The sequence below is a fragment of the Corylus avellana genome, chromosome 10, assembly GCF_965113065.1.
Source record: "Corylus avellana chromosome 10, dhCorAvel1.hap1.2, whole genome shotgun sequence".
Classification (NCBI taxonomy): Eukaryota; Viridiplantae; Streptophyta; class Magnoliopsida; order Fagales; family Betulaceae; genus Corylus; species Corylus avellana.
The window spans coordinates 18,077,992-18,097,181 of record NC_142499.1 but is presented as its reverse complement, the minus strand read 5'-3'; the positions used below and the strand labels follow the sequence as shown (position 1 = coordinate 18,097,181).

Sequence of the window (19,190 nt, the reverse complement as noted above, 5' to 3'; positions counted from 1 at the left end):
TCCACAATTGTAGAAAAACTTGTGCCAGAGCTTGAACTTTTTTGCAATTTGATGCTTCCCACACACAATAAATCCCTCGCTGAAGGGCATTCCCACAGAATGTGCAACGCCGTTTCCTCCTCTAATCCACAAATAGGGCATCGTGGATCATCAGTGATTTTCCTTCGTTGCAGGTTCTTCTTGGTTGGAAGTATTTCATGACAAGCCCGCCACAAGAAATTCTTTTCTACGTTCGGTACCCTCAATCCCCATATATTTCTCCAAACTGAGCAGTGCCCCTTAGGAGAAGAACTCTCATCCAACCCCTTAGTTTCTATTTCCCTCTTAATATAGTAAGTAGAATGAACAGAAAAAATACCATTCTTAGTACCTCTCCAGATACACACATCTTCTCTGTTAGAATGGCTGACTGGTAAAGAAAGAATGGACTGCACTTTCTCCTTTGAAAATAAAGTTTCCAGCAATTGGGTCTTCCACCAACGTGTATCTACATCAATTAGTTCACTGACCTTAGCTTCTGGATGCATCAAAAGGGTGGAGAAAGAATCTGAAATGTGGAAGGACGAGGAATCCATCTATCTTTCCAAATGCGAATTGTCAACCCATTCCCTATCTGCCAAATCAAACCCTTTTTTAATAGGGCTTGAGAACTGTGAATACTCCGCCACGCAAAAGATGGACGATGGCCAAGAGAGGAGTCCAAAAAATTATGCCCCTATAATATTTAGCTTCCATTATGCGGGCTGTAAAACTATTGGGCTGTTTCCACAGACGCCATGCTTGTTTTGCCAACAAAGCTTTGTTAAAACTTCATAGATCTCGGTATCCCATTCCACGGTCACGCTTAGAAAACTCCAAGCGGCTCCAAGTCATCCAATGTACCCTTGACTTGTCTTGATGCCCCCACCAAAATTGTTGCACTAGAGAATTCATCTCCAAACACAATGATTTAGGTAAGAGAAGAACATTCATGCTATAGGTTGGTATAGCTTGAATGACTGCTTTAAGCAAAATTTTCTTCCCTGCTTGAGATAGAAATTTGATCTTCCAATCCTGAAGCCTTTTTCAAACCTTATCTTTGAGTTTCTTGAAAGCCACCAGTCGAGATTTTCCCACCAAAGCCAGTAGGCCCAAATAAATGTCATAGCGTTGTGTGACTGGGATCCTTGCTGCCTCTACAATCTCCTCTTGGGTAGCTAGTGGGGTGTTTTTGCTGAAAAAACATTGCCGTTTTATTACAGTTCAGCCGTTGTCCTGAGGCTTCTTCATACTTTCTTAGTAAAGACGTCAAAAAATTCCATTGTATAAGAGAACTCCTGCAAAAAAGCAAACTGTCATCCGCAAAGAAAAGATGACTAATTCACGGCCCAAATTTTGATGTAGGAAACCCCCCCCCCCCCCCCCCCCCCCCCCCCCCCCCCATAAGAGCACTCTCCATATTTGCTTGAACCACCAAAGCACTCAGAGCCTTTGCAAAATAAGAAACAGGTATGGTGAAATGGGATCCCCTTGTCGCAAACCCCTCGATGGGGTAATACTCCCACAATGTTTCCCATTCACCAAGACAGAATATTTAACCGATGTCACACACATCATTATTAAATCAATCCACTTATGAGCAAATCTCATCCGTCTCATCACAGCCTCCAAAAAGCGCCACTCCACCTAGTCATAAGCCTTACTCATATCCAATTTTACCGTCATGAATCATTTCTTCCCCAAAAACCTTGTGTGCATAGTATATAAGGTCTCATAAGCAGCTAATACATTGTCAGTAATTAATCGCCCTGGAATGAAAGCACTCTGTGTGTGTGATATAATATCAGGCAATATCTTCTTTAATCGGTTAGCTAGGACCTTCGAAATTAGTTTGTACAAAGCATTACACAAACTAATAGGCCTAAATTCTGTAACACATGACAGGCTTTTCACCTTAGAAATAAGAGCTATATTTGTCATATTCAAAAGAGATGGCATAACACCCGAATTAAGAGCCTCAAGAATAGCCCGACAAACCTCATCACCCATTACCTCCCATTGGGTCTGAAAAAATCCAGCAGTTAAACCGTCGGGTCTCGGGGCCTTTAAAGGTGCCATTTGTTTAAGTGCCACATCAATCTCCACTTTAGTAAAAACTTGCAGCAAAGTTTCGTTCATCTTTGCAGTAACTCTTGGGTTTATAGGCTGAATACACTCCCCCATATCTCCTACAGGTCCAGCGGAAAATAAATTAGCAAAGTAATTCACAAATGCTACCTGAATAGCCTCCGGAGAGTCCCACGTGGCACCCAACTCATCTCTGATTTTGGAAATCAGATTTGTTTTACGTCATTGATTGGCGCACGCGTGGTAAAATTTTGTATTTCGATATCCCTTCAGAAGCCAATTCGCATTTGCCCATTGTTTCCACCTTACATCCTCTTGGCCCAATAAGGATTCAAGGTCTTGCTGAATTTTTTTAAGCTCCCCTTCAACCCTTAGATTATCACAGCCCTGTGCCTCATTTAATTGATTTTGCAACCGCTTGATAGCAGCTGGTGCCGAGCCATGGACTCTCCCTCTCCATCTAGAGATGCTGTCTTTGCAGCTAGAGAGCTTCTCCCCCAACTGTGTCCAAGTGTCCCCCACTTCCCAGAATTTATTCCAAACTTCTAAGAAATTTTATTGATACCCCCGCTCATGAGTCCAGCAGGCTTCAAAACAGAAATTCCTCCTCTTCGGTTGTTTTGTACGCTGCCCCAATAATTGTAGCACCAATACTGCATGATCCGAGCTAGTCATCACCTCAACCGCAACTTCAGCTTCTAGAAAAATGTCTTTCCACCCTGAATTTGCCATCCCACGATCCAATCTCTCTTTAATAAACTCCCAGCCTTCCCAACAATTGGTCCACATGTATTTGGGTCCTCTATACCCCAAATCCGTGAGTTCGCAAAATTTCAATGCAGATTGGAAACTACGCAATTGGGTATTTGACTTTACCCTTCCTCCCATTTTTTCAACATAGACACCACTTCGTTAAAATCTCCCAGACATAGCCATGGGTCCGGAGATAGGCTGGCCAAATGACGTAATAAATCCCAAGCATCTCAACGTTTGTTGACATCCGAGTGACCGTAAAAGCCCGTAAACTTCCATTATGTGTTTGAGGTTGGGTCATTCAAAATACCATTGATATGCCGACGACTATAATTTTGTATGTCAACCATAATCTCCTCACTCTATAACAGAGCCAAGCCACCACTTTTACCAACACAATCCACTGCAAATAAATTTTTGAAACCCAATTTACATCGAATAAGTTCCATTTTTTCTTTCCGTACTTTGGTTTCCATTAGGAAAACCAAAAAGGGACACTTCTCCTTTTCCAAAAGGCATAGGTCTCGAATTGTCCGAAGGTTCCCAAGCCTTCGGCAGTTCCAACTTAGGATCCTCATTGCGGTCGGCGGGGCTATTCAACAGCCACCGCCATCCCCGAACCATTGTTAAAATTTTCCAAACCTCCATTCCAATCAATTTCTCTAGACTCCACCAAATTAATATCTCCCTTTGAAGTACGTTTTTTCCGTTTCTCCTCTGTCTGTCCAGAAAAGGTCTCTACCAGCTTGTCAAAAGCTCCACAGTCTCTCTTCTTCGTGCTTGGCTTTTCTAGGCTATCTACGGCTTGCAGTTGATTCCCTTGATGGACCTTGCCACTTCAGAGATAAATGGGCCCATATATTCAGTTGGGCTCCTTGAAAATAATTCCTAGTCTAAGAGAGTCTCCTTTTGGCACTCAGTAACGTGGTCAGTCTTTCCTCTTTTGTCTCCATACATCGTGGTGTCGCCATTAAGTTTTGTATCACGCCCACTTTCCTTGTGAGAAACCTGTTTAACCTCCTCCCAATATCCTGATTTGCCAAAATTATGTCCCGTAGCATTATTTGAAGGAGCCGTTCCCATATCTTTTTTTGAAAAAACAAAATCTCCATTATTTCCATCAATCTTCTCATTATCAACTCCGCAATTCTCTCCCTGATATTCGCCAAAAAAGCTGCTTTTCCCATAACAAGCTTTTGGTTTCCCACCTACTAGAGACTCGCCGGCAGCACCTCCCTTACCGCCGGTTTCACTAGAAGTTTCCTCCGCCACCTTATTATGAGTTGAAGGAACAGGTCCCTTTTTTGCTAGAAAACAGTTGTTGCTCCGCTCAGTTCTCTTGGTGGGTGAAGGGGCTCTCATCCACTACCCATATTGGTTGGTCTCTTGCTACCGGAAATTGCTTCTCCGAGGACACTCGAGTCTTCCATGACAAATCGTCCCCCACTGGTAGCAAAATTTAGATAACTGCTCATACTGAAATTTAATCAGATGAACGTTTCCTTCAATATTAATCTTCCTGCCGCGCTGAAGGGGTTTTTTTGGATCCATTAAAATTTTGACTCTGAGGAATTCCACCCACCCCATACCCCGTGCATCTGTATCCACCGCCTCAACCACCCCTATAGAGGTGCCAATCTTGCGACCAATCTCCCTTCCCATGTAAGCTAATGGTATATTGATCATCCGCACCCAAAAGGCTGCCTTATCGAAAGTGAATTGTGATGGCGATTTAGTTCCATCAAAATCCTCAAGGAGAAAAAGGTTCCCTTCGAAGACCCACGGCCTCCCCTCCATCACCCTTTCTCTATCCTTTGGATCACCGAATTTGATCAAGAACAAATTCTCCCCAAGGACTTTGAAAGTAAATCTGTCCGATAACTTCCACCATTGCATAAGAGATGATTGAATTGTCTCTCTCCTAATCATTCGGTCCGCCACCAATTTTGCCAACACACAAGCTTGACCAAAAGTTTCCCCTTCAATCAACTCCTCGCTCTGAAAAGATAACTCCATTCCTCATCCTCCATCAATGATAAGTTCTCCCACATTATAGCTAGATTGTCCGCTATACAGAATCAAAAAAATACAAGTCAAGACTATATGCTTTCACAGGCAAACTTGGAAAAATCAGTACCTTCTCATCTAGGGTTGTCTAGAGAGAAAACTCTTCCGCATTTTATTATAATATAAATTAAATGATTAAACAATTTAATCTTTAAAATCCTACGTTTTTTAAAACACACCCATTGTCTATAGTATAAAACCATGATTTTTTTAAAAAATTTTTTTATATATATATATATTCAATTACACTCTCAAACGCGGTACTTTTTTCAATTTTGTTTAGAAACACGCTACTAGCCAGCAAAGTTGCAGGGCCAGGCACACTCTTAATGGATTAGACTTTAGAGGGTGATATGGTTAGAATTTCGGCATAAGACTTAGTGACCACCTTTGGGGCATCTTTGATTGAAGATTAGAGCAATTATTAGAATTCTCTGAAGGCGAGTTATGGTTTTTCTTACTCATAATGAAAAGTACACTTGGAAGTAGAGGATCTGGTATTTGATAATGTCCTAGGCGGATTTACAGATATGTAACCCACACCAATGAAAAACTTGAATGAAGAGATTTGAGCGACAAAGGCCTGAAGAAACACAACCCTAAGAAAGTAAAAATGGAAAAAAATCATGTGGATGATATCGAGCCAACGATGAAAGGAAAGAAAACAATGGCGGACAATGGTAAGGTTGAAGAAGGCAAATAATATATGTGATGAGACGGGTTGGACAAATAAGAGACTTAAAGGATATGATGTTGAAAATGGTATAACCCTATTAAAGAAAATAAATGCCACGTTTCACCTCAGATAAGGGAATTGAGCCGACAATACTCTCTTTTTAGGTGTTAGTTGGAGTCCTTAGAAGTATATTTTGAGAATGGTTTAATTCCTTAAAAGAAGACCGTTTTGAAGAAATCTTGCACAGTATTTGAAGAAAAGACCCGTTATAACTTTGAAGATGCCAGGCTGGTGAGCCAAAAAATGGCCGTTATTTCGTTATACGGTAGTAGCTTCTTATTAGATATATCCAAGATATCGCTTTTTTACTATTGTTAATTTTACTTTTATAATAATAAATTACTATTGTTAATTTGATATTAAGCTGACATGGCCCTCGATGGTCAAAATGGTAGACCCCACGGTGTTAACCGTCTGATATTCTTTTAGTTATCCGCCTCCATATCTCTTTTCCTTTCCCGTCCGGCGGCGAACCCAACCCCTCTGGTCTTTTCCCGCCACCTTTTCTTCTCCAGAGAATTTATTCCTATGAAAACATATAAACAAATAAATAAATTCTTATAATTATGAAACGGTAGGGCTTGTTTTCAACGATCTCCTAATGGAGTCAATATGCGAAGAAGGTAATTCTCTTTCTCTCCCCTCTCTGTCGTTTAATTTGTGATGTAATAATGCCCTTTTTGGTTGCTGAGAAAGCGCAGGAAAAGAAAAAGGAATCAAATAGAATGGTTTGATTTTACGTTTTGTTTCGGTTTTTTTGGTATTGAACGTACATTTCCTGAGCTAAGTTGAACGATTTTTGGAAAATGTAGCATCTCCTTTTACTAAGTTTTCTCGGAATTCAAACGGTGGTTTTTCAGAATTAAAACCACGGCATTTTTGGAAAATGTAGAACCTCCTTTGTGTCATTTCTTTTTCCTCTGTTTTCTCGGAAACCAAACTGAGGTTAAGATCTTAGTTTGCTCGCTATTTCTAATCAATTTGGTTCAAAATTTGTACTCACGGGTTTATTCTAATCAAAATGGTTGGTTGTGAAGGAGGCGAGACGGATCTGGAGAAGGGCATGGGCCTGGGCCTGAATGCCGGCACTCTCTCCGAACCGCCAACTCCGAAGACGCCAACTTTGGTTTTATCCGGTTCCGGTAAGGCTCTGCTGGTTTCCAATTCCAGTAAGTCCCTCATTGTATCGAATTCCGGCAAGCGGATCGATAAGAAGAAGTTCGTGAAGCAGGTGACCGGTCGCCACAACGACACGGAGCTCCACTTGGCTGCGCAACGAGGCGATTTGGCCGCCGTGAAGCAGATTCTCGGAGAAATCGATTCGCAGATGGTGGGGACTCTGAGCGGCGCGGAGTTTGATGCCGAGGTGCTGAATATAAGGTCGGCGATCGTGAATGAGGTGAACGAGTTGGGAGAGACGGCCCTGTTTTCTGCCGCCGAGAAGGGGCATCTTAATGTGGTGAAGGAGCTGCTGCAGTATACAACTGAGGAGGGCATTTTGTTGAAGAATCGTTCTGGGTTTGATCCGCTGCACATTGCTGCAAGTCAAGGTCACCAAGGTAATCCCTTGAATTTGATTTTGTGGTGTAATGTAATCTTTGGTCTCACTATTGCTTTGTTTGATTAAGCGCTGTTTAGAAAGTTTGTGAGTTTTTAAAGATAAGCGGTGATTTAGCAAGGTATTAGAGCAAAAATTTTGAATTTTAACATTGTTTCTCTTATTCGCCTCTCATTTCACTTAAATTGATGATGATGACATGCCTTTAGCATATTCTTAGACAAAAAATCTTTTGTTGAATCTTTTCATGGCTCTATAGATAATTTGATAAGGGAATGACTTTTTATGTGTTTCAGAATACGGTTTAAGAAAGAGGGATAAACAATGAGCTTTAGATCCGTAGAGCAAAGCCCATTATGGTTAAGATCATTATCTAATCCTAAGATTAATATCCCAGTTTTCTTAAAGCATTTATTAAAATTAAATCTTCTAAAAAAATAGGTTTACATTCTTTCTAAATTGAATTTTGGAGTAGTGCTGTGTCCATTGTTCAATATGTGCAGCTATTGAATGTCTATTGCAACTTGCATGCTTTCTGGGCTATCCGCAACTCATTTACTATCTTATGCAGCCATTGTCCAGGTGCTATTAGACCATGACCCCAGGCTAAGCAAAACATTTGGACAGTCAAATGCAACCCCTCTGATATCTGCTGCCACACGGGGACATACAGCAGTAGTTAATGAATTGCTGTCAACAGATTCTAGCTTGCTGGAGATATCAAGATCCAATGGGAAGAATGCATTACATTTAGCTGCCCGACAGGGGCATGTAGACGTGGTAAAAGCATTGCTTGACAAGGATCCACAATTAGCTCGAAGGACAGATAAGAAAGGGCAGACCGCTCTGCATATGGCTGTGAAAGGGGTTAGCTGTGACGTGGTGAGGTTGCTTCTTGAGGCAGATGCAGCTATTGTCATGCTCCCAGACAAGTTTGGCAATACTGCGTTACATGTAGCCACCAGGAAAAAGCGTGCAGAGGTAGTCATTGTTATTGCTAAAGTTCTTCTGTTTGGATATAGCTGTTTTCTTACCACAGTTATGATTATCGCCTTAACTTGATGCTTCTCATCCTTATGCGAAGGGTGCAAATCAGGCTGAGATGGTCAAGTAACTTCTAGTTCTTCCCAGAATTAAATGCTTCAAGCTTTATTTGGGGCTGGTTTGAGGAAATCTTGACAAAGCATTGAGATACAAGTTTGAATTTTGCTTTCTTACTCTTAAGCTTAGCTCGACCTGAAACATAATGATACTAGAACATGAGATATTACTTTAATTACTTGAGGTGAGGCCACAATATATCTTCTATTTTTGTATTCATCCTGACGAATGATTATCCCTAACTCCTTAAATCCCTTATCCATACCGAGATGAATGATAGACCTACACCTTTGAGAGGTGGATAAGTACTACCAAGGATACGGGGCCTTTGGTTAAGTCATCAAATGTCGATGTAACACATTTCTTATAGATGTATTCTCTAAGAGATATGCTGTGTCAGGCTGGCCCAAACTTAGCTCATAGGCAACTCATCACATTCTGAGATGAGCTGAGTACCAATGGAAATTATCAAATGCCAAATACTGTCTTTTGTATGATTTTTTGTAGGATAAACGGTCACCAAGTGAACTAATTTGCTGCTATAGCCAATTGCAAGAATTACACGAAAGGGGGGTCATTTCTGAGGACATTCACCCTAAATAAGCCACTAGAATTCGAATTAGTGGTTTCTAGAAGCCATTCTTCCTCAAAGATGGATCAAATACACTTCAAAAATTATACAAAGGCACCTTTAATGTACTCCACTGAGAATTGGTTCAGAAACAAACTATACTCGAGCTCCAAAACCCCCAATCCTCAAGCTATCGCTCCAAAAACAAAAGGAGTCTTTTCAGCTGAGAGGATCATGATATAGGTTTGGATTTTATTTGTCTCACATATAACATGACTGGTGATATACGATGGATCATGCATTCATAACAAGCCATGGGATTCATGTGGCTCTATTGGGCTTCGTTTTTCTGACTTTTGATTTCCATCAAGTATCTTCCTATAACTTTGCATTTTTTTTTTTTTCATTTTATAAATTTAGATGTATATACCCCATCAATTGTCATGTGTGGATGCAAAATACTTAGCAATCCATAATGATCATAATGTTAAAATGTCAATTGAACTTCAGCAATTATGACACATTATTTCTTGCAGATAGTGAATGAGCTGTTACTGCTTCCTGACACTAATGTGAATGCCTTAACAAGAGACCATAAAACAGCCTTTGACATAGCTGAAGGACTCCCCTTCTCAGAAGAAGCCTCAGAAATCAAAGAGTGCTTGGCTGGTTATGGTGCTGTTAGAGCAAATGAACTTAACCAGCCACGAGATGAGCTTAGAAAAACTGTCACAGAAATTAAAAAAGATGTACACATACAGCTTGAACAAACCCGCAAAACCAACAGGAACATGAATGGAATTGCCAACGAGCTCCGTAAGCTTCACAGAGAAGGAATCAACAACGCCACCAACTCAGTCACAGTGGTTGCTGTGCTCTTTGCCACCGTTGCATTTGCAGCAATTTTTACTGTTCCTGGTGGTGATGAGGATAGTGGGAAGGCTGTGACGGCGAGCAGTCCATCATTCAAGATCTTCTTCATCTTTAATGCTATCGCGCTCTTCACGTCATTGGCGGTCGTGGTGGTACAAATCACACTTGTCAGAGGGGAGATGAAGTCCGAGAGGCAGGTTGTGGAGGTGATCAATAAGCTGATGTGGTTGGCCTCTGTTTGCACCACAGTTGCATTTATCTCTTCATCTTACATAGTGGTTGGTCGACATAACCGGTGGGCTGCAATTCTTATTACAGTTATAGGGGCAGTCACTATGGCAGGAGTACTTGGAACCATGACATTTTACGTGGTTAGGTCCAAACGGACTCGTAGAGTGAGGAAGAGAGAGTTGTCAAGGTGTCGAACCAACTCATGGCATGACTCTGAGTCTGATACAGAAGTAAACCCAATTTATGCCATTTGATATTAAGCCTGGTTTTGACTTTTGACATATCAAGAGAAGAGAAAAGAAAGAGAGCAGTTTATGCAAGAAGAGGTTTCATGCTGTTGATACAAAATCTCAGGATAAGAATGTTGTCGCATATGGATATGGCTTTCTTGGAAGCAGAGGAATCTTTGTTTGGAGCAAAACTAGTCAGTAATCCCGAATCTTTAGAGGAAACAATTGAGAATATGATGTGGTTATTGTATGATATACATGATTGATGATATGAATTATGGTATCCCAATTGAGATAACATAGCGTTTGGTTATTTGTAGATCCAATTTTTTATTGTGAATCTACTCATTCTTCTTCTTATTTTTTGGCCTGCAAATGTGAATGTCTGTTGAGTGATATTCCACATCTGCAGTTGCATACATTATGCTGACGTAATTCTTATGATTATGCTCAAAGTGCACACTTTGATCCTTATACTCCACCCGTGCTCCCCCAGCCCTTTTCATGGGCTGCTTCTTTTGCAGGTTGATTGATGATAAATTTTGTCGCAGGTTATCAAATGTTGGTCCAACATTGTCTTTTGGTTGAAAAATATTTTTAGTAATTTGAACTAACCCGGAATGGCTATTCGAATGTTCTTGCTTTTGCAGATAAGAGGTAGAGTTCCAATCGGATGATTCAGGTCAATGGTACTCATTCAAAAACAGATTTGATGCCAAGGTGGAATTTTGTGGTAATTCTCATTTCTTTTCCTGGTGCCTTACTTTATGTTTACTCTTCTCATGTTCTGTTCTTACAATCTCTTCTTGGATTTTCTGGTTCTTCTGGATGATTAAGTACGCAACTGAAGAGCCATGCAATATTGATCAAACGGTTGCATTTATCATTTTAATGTATTTGGTTTCAGCTTATGAGCCTATGACTATTAGGAAGCTTGTTAGGGATGTTGAGCCGAGCAATGAATGTTCATGTTCTAATCATTTAATTTTATTTCGAACACAAGCTTTGTTCGAACTTATCACCCAGTTAAATATTTTGTTCAATTTTGACTTATTTATTTTTCGAGTGAACTAAAGCTTGATGACGATTGTTTATTTATTTTTATATAAAGTGAATATCATGACTTTTTTTATTTATTTATTTATTTAAATCCATATTAATTATTGTTAAGATTTTATCATTAGAGTTAAACAAACAAATTAACTTGAATCTTAAATTCTTTAATCAAATCTAGAGTTTATATGTATGTATATAAATTTATTATGCACACATATATTTATAAATACACTCATGTACAAATAAATGCACATATATATGAGTAACACGAGAATGACTTCTAAAATTACTCCATATATATATCAAAACTCAGAATAACAATTATTGAAGCTATATATATTATATTAGAAATAAAATTCCTCTTTACTTAATGTTATAACTTTAAATAAGAAAATTAAGGGTAAAGTCCACTTAACTCCCTCAAACTACCACCCTAATGACAATCTACCTCCCAAACTATCAATTGCGACAATTTACCTCCCAAACTACCAAAACAATGATAATGTACTCCTAATTTTAAAAAAAATGACGAAATTAGCCTTACTAAAATAAAAATAAAAATACTAAAAATTAGTTTTTTTAGCTTGGAAAAAGTCGCTCGGTCAACGGCAAAGGACCACATTCCCAAGGCAACCTTTGTTTTTACCATTTGTCTTTGAGATTGATTCTATATATATCTGATTTAGGCTTAGATCTCCATGTAGTTTGTGTCACAGCCACAAGCTTTTACTCATCCAACGAAAAAGGCTTTTGATGGTAGCAAATGAGCAGCTGAATTTGGTGGAAATTTAGGTTTCAAACGCTGCGATGCAGCCACTACTTAATTCAAAAGATTGAAAAAGAATGCAAGAGAGAGAGAGAGAAAGAGATGGTTAATTCATGAAGTTTCTTTCCAAAAAAAAAAAAAAAAGCATGCGGGCTAACTACTTAACAACTTGCCCTAACAAACCTAACAGCCCAAACCGTTTTATTAACAACCCGCCCATAATCACTTAAAACATTCTTCAAGATTACGGACTCCAACTCCACGTGCCTTCTTCTAATTGGCTCCCTCGTTGATCGTTTGACCTCCACCAGCCTCAACACTTTTTCCACATGTACTATTCCTTTCAAGGATCTCATGCCAAACTATTGAAGAAAATAACGAAAGAGAGGACACGCCGTTATTATTGACAGAAAACGTAGCGATTCTTGGATCTCAAAACGTGTGTGATATTTTCCTTAAAAAAAAAAAAAAAAAAAAAAAAAAAGTGTCTGATTTAAAAATAAGTAATTTAGTTTTTAAAAATATATTTTCTATAATTTTATTTCAAATTACATTTTTAATCTGTAAAATTAGAATGTCTAATAAACTCATAAAATCTTTCACTTATCTCTAGTGTCTTATACAATGATAAGATATATATATATATATATATATATATATGTGTGTGTGTAGTTGAAGACTTGAAGTCTCCTCTCCAAACCCCAACACACACACACACATATATATATATATATATATATATATATATATATATATATATAAGTGTTGGGGTTTGGAGAGGAGACTTCAAGTCTTCAACCACATGTAATAAAATAAAATAAAAAAAAAAAAAAAAAAAAGGAGGTGCTTTTAGAAATATGTCAATGGCTCACCCATATGGGCCATATCTTATTTGGCAACATATAATATTGTATAATTATATATGTAGATGTAGAGTAATTTTAAAAGTCTTTTTGTGTCACTTTTGTATTCATCTAAAAATGACTCTTAAAATTACCATTTGATCAAAATTCAATAATGATCAATCACAAGTTCAATGGTGATTTTAAGAACCACATCATTTTTAAAGAGACACAAGAGTGACATAAGATGGACTTGTAACATTACTCGTAGTCGTAGATATAGGCCATTTAAAAAACAAATTTCTAACTCATGTTTCTGTCCAATAATGTTAGAAGTCTTTTTTGTGTCACTTCAATAATAATGTTGCTTCTCAAATTATTATTAAATTTATAATTAATTATTTTTAAAGTTTAATCAAATAATAATTTTAAAAATTATCTTATTTTTTAAATAATAAAAATAAAATACGACAATAACTTTTAGAATTACTGGTAAACGTTTTGCCTTTTAGAATTGCTGATGAGACATATCTGAATTGCTTTATGCAAATTCGACTTGTGGAGACAACGTTATAGGGCACAAACAGCTGTCGGCGACTTCAGGTACATCGCATTGATTCTTCCGGAGGCTTCTTTTTCTCTTTTTTGGTTTTCTGTGGTCGTTTTGGTGGTAATTAATGGTAATGGCAGGTCCACCAGTTTTAGATGGTCCATATAATGGACCGAAAAATATTTAATTTATGGGTAAGATTTTTTCTTAAAAATTTTAGACCCACAGACACATGTCTTATTATAAAAAATAATAATAATAAAATAATATTTTAAAATAAAAAATTAATTAATTAAAAAATTAGGGGTGACTGGCCATCCATCTTAATCATAGGAGGTGGTCGAACCACCCCATTTTAGCTGGGATTAACTTGAGAGCTGCCACAATGGCGGACCACCCCATGGCCCTTGGGGTAGTCCAACCACCCCCTAAACTCAAACCAAAAAAAAAAAAAAAAAATTTGGCCCTTCGGATGGCCAAACTACTCAACTACCCCCAAAGGCCATGGGTTGGCCGAAGTCACCCCTTATATATATATATATATATAATGGGACAAATGTTTAAAGAGATTCTGACCATTAACGAAATATTTTTCAGTTTATTTTAGACTGAAAATAATCATGTTCCCTATTCGAGTGTTCCTTTAATTATATAGTTAAAATAAAACCATCTTAATGTTTTTATATTAACTAATTATAATCAACTTCTTATTGGTGAATCATTACCTTCTGTATCATAAAATAATTGTGTACGTGCTCTTGTTATTACATATTTTATTTTTTATTTTTTTTTTGGTGTTTGGTGAGATAGACTAAAAATAATAGTCAAACTTAAAGACCAAAAAAATAATTTTTTTGTTACGGAAAATGATTTTCATTTTTAAATTTTATAAATTATTTTTTGAGTTTGAGTTTCTCATTTTCAAAAACTATCAGACCTCTGTGTCAGCGGTTATTAAAAATCACCAACCCTTTTTACCGTCTCTCATTTTCTATTGCATGTAACTTTTTAAGAGTCTTTCGCGCATTTAAATTAGAGAATAAGATCTAGGAAAGCTATTAGCATCAGTGACGTGGAATTTACCCTATAAAAATAATTTTCCAACAAAAATAATTTCATTGGAAATATTTTCCAACCAAACATTATACACAATTACACAAACACAAACAAAGCTTATGATTAATCTAAAGGTAAATTGAATATTTCACGTTAGCTGAGTATGTCGAAAGAATAATGAGTAATTGAAATGATAAAAAAGCAAATTTATCATTTGAATTATTAAACCCACATACTATATATATATATTTTTTTTTTTAAAAAAAAAATGGGACGGAAAATATATAGCCTAATGACGTCCAACATGTCTTGATGAATAAATGCAAAATAGCATTCTTCTAGACTTCTAGTTAAAAGGCGTGTAACATGCAGCGGACGCGTGGCCGAGCATGGTATTGGACCCCACACGGCAAGTGTGAAAGCATAGGGGTTTTGTGGGCCTTGGTGCATGAATTTGTAACAAAATGCGCGTCAACGTGTTCTGAAAAAAGACCAAAACAAACGTGGGAAGATAAGGCGGCCATGACCAACAGCTTGTGGCTCAGTCAACCGCCCCCCCCTTTTGTCTCTTCCACGGCTACAATAAAAAATAAATAAAAAGCCTGCAATCATGCCTCCATTCTCTAATTATTTATAACACACACAAGCTATTATTAGCTATTATAAGATAATATCTATAAAAAATTATTGTTCCAATCAATTTTAGATCTACATCAAATTTTAACGAATTACATCTTTATCTGCTGTCAAGTCATTGATTCCGTAACTTTTTTATTTTTAATCTTCTCTTTTAGTACTTTATCAATTTCGCAATTCCCTTCGCTATTTCTATCATAGTGACAATTTATGCTTTAAGTGAGCTGATTTGACTAATCAGTAGTTTCATAATGTGGCTGATAGGTTGGTCATATTAGTAGGAATGCAAATTTTGTGGGGGCATGGACTAATAAAGGCTGTTATAAACAAGTTAGAGCATTCTTGATGGAGGAGTCAAATTTTTATGCAAAATGATTTTTCAAAACGTATTTCATCTAATTTAGTTAATGAATTTTTAAATCTCTCCTACATTTGATTAGTTATATTTTTATCTATATCATTTAAATATTATTAAAAGTAAAAAAAGAGAACATGTGAGAGGGAAAATGGAAAAAGTTTTGGGAAAAAAAAAAACATGTCAGAGAAAAAGTAAGAAAATATTTGGGAAAAAGAGAAAATAAGTGAGAGAAACAATAAAAAATAAAATAGCTCTCTTGAAAAGTGCTGCTACATTTAACTTTTTTTTTATCTCTTCCCATCAAATATCTATTTTACATTTTTTTTTTTTTTTGTTAATCTAATGTAGTGAGTTTTTTAAACATTTGAAGAGTTGTTTTAAATAAAAGTAACATTTACCTCTTCCATTGAAAATGCTCTTACAGATAAAATTTGAACAAGAGAAATTTGTAGTTGTATTTTACAAATTGCTCTATTATCTTGTTGGTGAATGAAATTCATATAATTTTTTAATTTTTTTTTTATATGCTTCTTGACGTCTTTGATTACGTGGTCTTACTTGATGTGTTGGACCGGATTATTGTGTGGTATTAAATTTAGGACAGTTTTTTTTTATTTTCAAATTGGGTTAGAGAAATTTCCTTTAATTCAGGCTATAAAAATAATATATGTCACTTGAACATGTGAGATACGCATATTTTTTTAATAACATAGACAAAGTTAAAATAAATAATATTAAAAGTTCATGTGCATCTTACATATTATTAAAAAAATAAACACCTACCATTTTTTGTTTCCTGGCCCACACTTTTCTAGTAGCGTGTAAGCGAGTGAATAAAGTGGTGGGTCCATTTTTTCTCTTTCTCACTCTGATTTTTATTTATTTATTTATTTATTTTCTTTTCTTTTTTTTTAACTTTAATTTTATGAGATGTAACCGTTTGTAAATACCTTTTCTCTTTAGGAAAGTGTTAGGAAGTCTAACAAATGAACTTAAAAAATTTTTCAAATTGACGTGGCAGACAAGGAAGAGAGAATTGCATTTTTTTAATTTAAAAATCCTTACCACGTCAGTTTAAAAATTTTTCTAGTTTATTTATTTAGTTCTTTAACACTTATTTTTTTCCTTAAGTTAAAATATTATCGAATAACTTTTCTCCCTCACCAAAAATTCAAAATCTTTTTTGGCCTTTATATCACGTCACATAAAAATCTCCTTTCAAAAGAGGTTATTAAGCATCGCCTTAGAATACTTCCCAATTTTTGTTTTCCTAAACAATTTTCAAAATGCAAAACATTTGATAAAATAAAATACAAAATACATTAATTTTTTTCCCACCTTCATATGAAAATATTTTGAAAATACATGCTCAGTTTTTTAAAAACAAGTAAGAAAACACCTTCTAATTAAAAACCATGCCCAATCATTCATGCACATAAACAAATAGAGATTGTCCCCGGCCACTTGATAAAAGAAAAATAAAAAAGTGAAGGTTGGACTCTGAAGCCGCCTCTCTCCACTAGAAGTGGGGGAGGTGGGTCTTCCCTCCTCACCTTTGGTATCCACACTCGTCACCCTTTGTAAGGGTGGAAAAAGAAAAAGAGGAAAAATGAGGCTGAACTCGCTTTCCTGTCGTGACAAAATACTCGTTGACAAAATTATCGGAGCCATTATCTTGGTTGATTTTTTAGACTCTAGTATTGGGGACTAGGAGGTGGGTGGTGGGCGTTAGGTTAGAATGAATGAAAAAGTTTATGTGATTGATTTGAATTAAATATATGGTGTTTTCATCTCTATTGTATTTATTGCTTTTACTTAATGTGTCAAATTTTTATTGAAGACGATAAAATAAGGTTTTAAGTAAGAGACTTTCTTTTTTTTTTTCTTTTTTTGAGAAAAGACTATATGGCTTTCATTAATTAATCAATCGTGAAGAGGAGAAAATTTCCCACTCTCAATAGTATCATAGATACAATCAGGGGTAATCCCTACCCAATCTCTATCTATATCAAGTTAGTTGCCTCATTTGCTAAATTGTGAGCAGCAACATTCACACTCCGATTGACATAGGCACACTTCCACCGTGGAAACGTTTGTAAAATCTGTCTAGTATCCTGCACAAGGTGTCCAAAGCGGTTACCATAGTATGTATTAGAGTTGATCACCTCTACAACGTTCTTTGCATCACCCTCCATAATAATCGCTTGGCCTCCCAATTCTTGACACATTCTTGCCGCATGTAGTGATGCAAAAGCTTCCCCTTCTGTTGGGTCAATTATCCCCTTTCTCATGAGGCACCTTGCAGCCATTACCTCTCCTCTAGTATCTCTAACCACAATGCCCATTCCTATTCGGCTACTTGCTCTATCCACTGCAAAATCCCAGTTGGCCTTCCACTAGTGTATCGGCGGTTTAGACCACCCCACTTCGGCTGGACCTTGGGTTACTGCTGTATGGATCGCCGAAATTTCTGGGCCCGGCTAAACTCCTCTGTTGAGGTCTGGACTTCGCGTACAATACTATCAGGATGAGTAAACTCTTCACCATGAACAAACCCATTTCGCCTAAACCAGATTTTCCATGTTGTACGTATAAAAGTGCACAAAACCTCCTGCCCATGATTTAGTAAAACATCCTCCGCCACTTGCAGAAATTCTGGTCCTCCGTGAGAATATTTCTGGAATATTCTCTTGCTTGCACCCCACACATCTCTTGCAGAAGGACAATCCCACAACATATGGAAGATAGTTTCAGCTTCCAGGTAGCATATGGGGCATAGGGGGTCAAATACTACCTTTCGCCTCAACATGTTGTCTTTTGTCGAAAGCAGATTCTGGAATGCTCTCCACATGAAGTTTTTCTTTGCATTTGTCAAGGGAAGCCTCCACAAGATTCTCCAGATCGCCTTATTAGCTATCCTCACCAAAGTTTCGGGGTTTGAGTTTGTGACTAATTCCTTCGCGAGATGATATGCACTCTTGACAGAGAAAGCTCATGTGTTAGTGCATCTCCAAATCTTTACATCCGGTTGCTGGGTCAAGCTAACTGGAATGGAGGTGATGGCCTCCCTCTCTTCGGCTGTGAATCGCTCCATAAGCAGATCTTGTTTCCACCAGCCATTCACCTGGTCAACAAGTTCACAAACTCTAGCCGACGGGTCAAGGAGCCTTGGTGGGGATTGGATTGTGTAAGTGGTTGGAATTAGTACCCATTTTCCCCCTAGATTCGAACTTCATGTCCGTTACCAATTCGCCACATTAAACCTTCAAGGAGCAGGTCCCGTGCCCCGAAAATACTACGCCAAGTAAATGAGGGTTTAGAGCCCAGCTTCGCCTCCTGAAAAGAAGACCCCGGATAATATTTGGCTTTTAAAATTTGAGCTGTCAAACTATCCGGGGATTGCAAAAGTCTTCAACCATGTTTAGCCAACAAGGCTTTATTAAAACACCATAAATCTCTAAATCCCATATCACCTTTATTTTTGGGTAACCCCATGCAATCCCAGCTCATCCAATGGATCTGGTGCTCCCTATCTTTTTGTCCCCACCAGAATTTTTGCATAAGAGAGTTTATTTCCCTACATAATCCCTTTGGAAGCAAGAAAACATTCATGCTATACGTAGGTATTGCCTGAATAACTGCCTTTAATAGGATTTCCTTCCCCGCCTGAGACAAAAATTTCAATTTCCAATCCTGCAGG

The 19,190-nt window shown here is 37.4% G+C and overlaps 1 protein-coding gene across 1 annotated transcript; it reads left to right on the top strand.

Annotated features, from left to right (window-relative positions):
* The first annotated feature begins 6,248 nt into the window (after positions 1-6,248).
* LOC132161824 (Ankyrin repeat family protein) lies at positions 6,249-10,578 on the top strand. The gene is made up of 4 exons (XM_059572020.2): positions 6,249-6,285; positions 6,700-7,221; positions 7,792-8,201; positions 9,429-10,578. The coding sequence occupies exons 1-4, from the start codon at positions 6,264-6,266 to the stop codon at positions 10,248-10,250; spliced, it is 1,776 nt and encodes a 591-aa protein (XP_059428003.1). The 5' UTR covers positions 6,249-6,263; the 3' UTR covers positions 10,251-10,578.
* Positions 10,579-19,190: the final 8,612 nt, after the last annotated feature.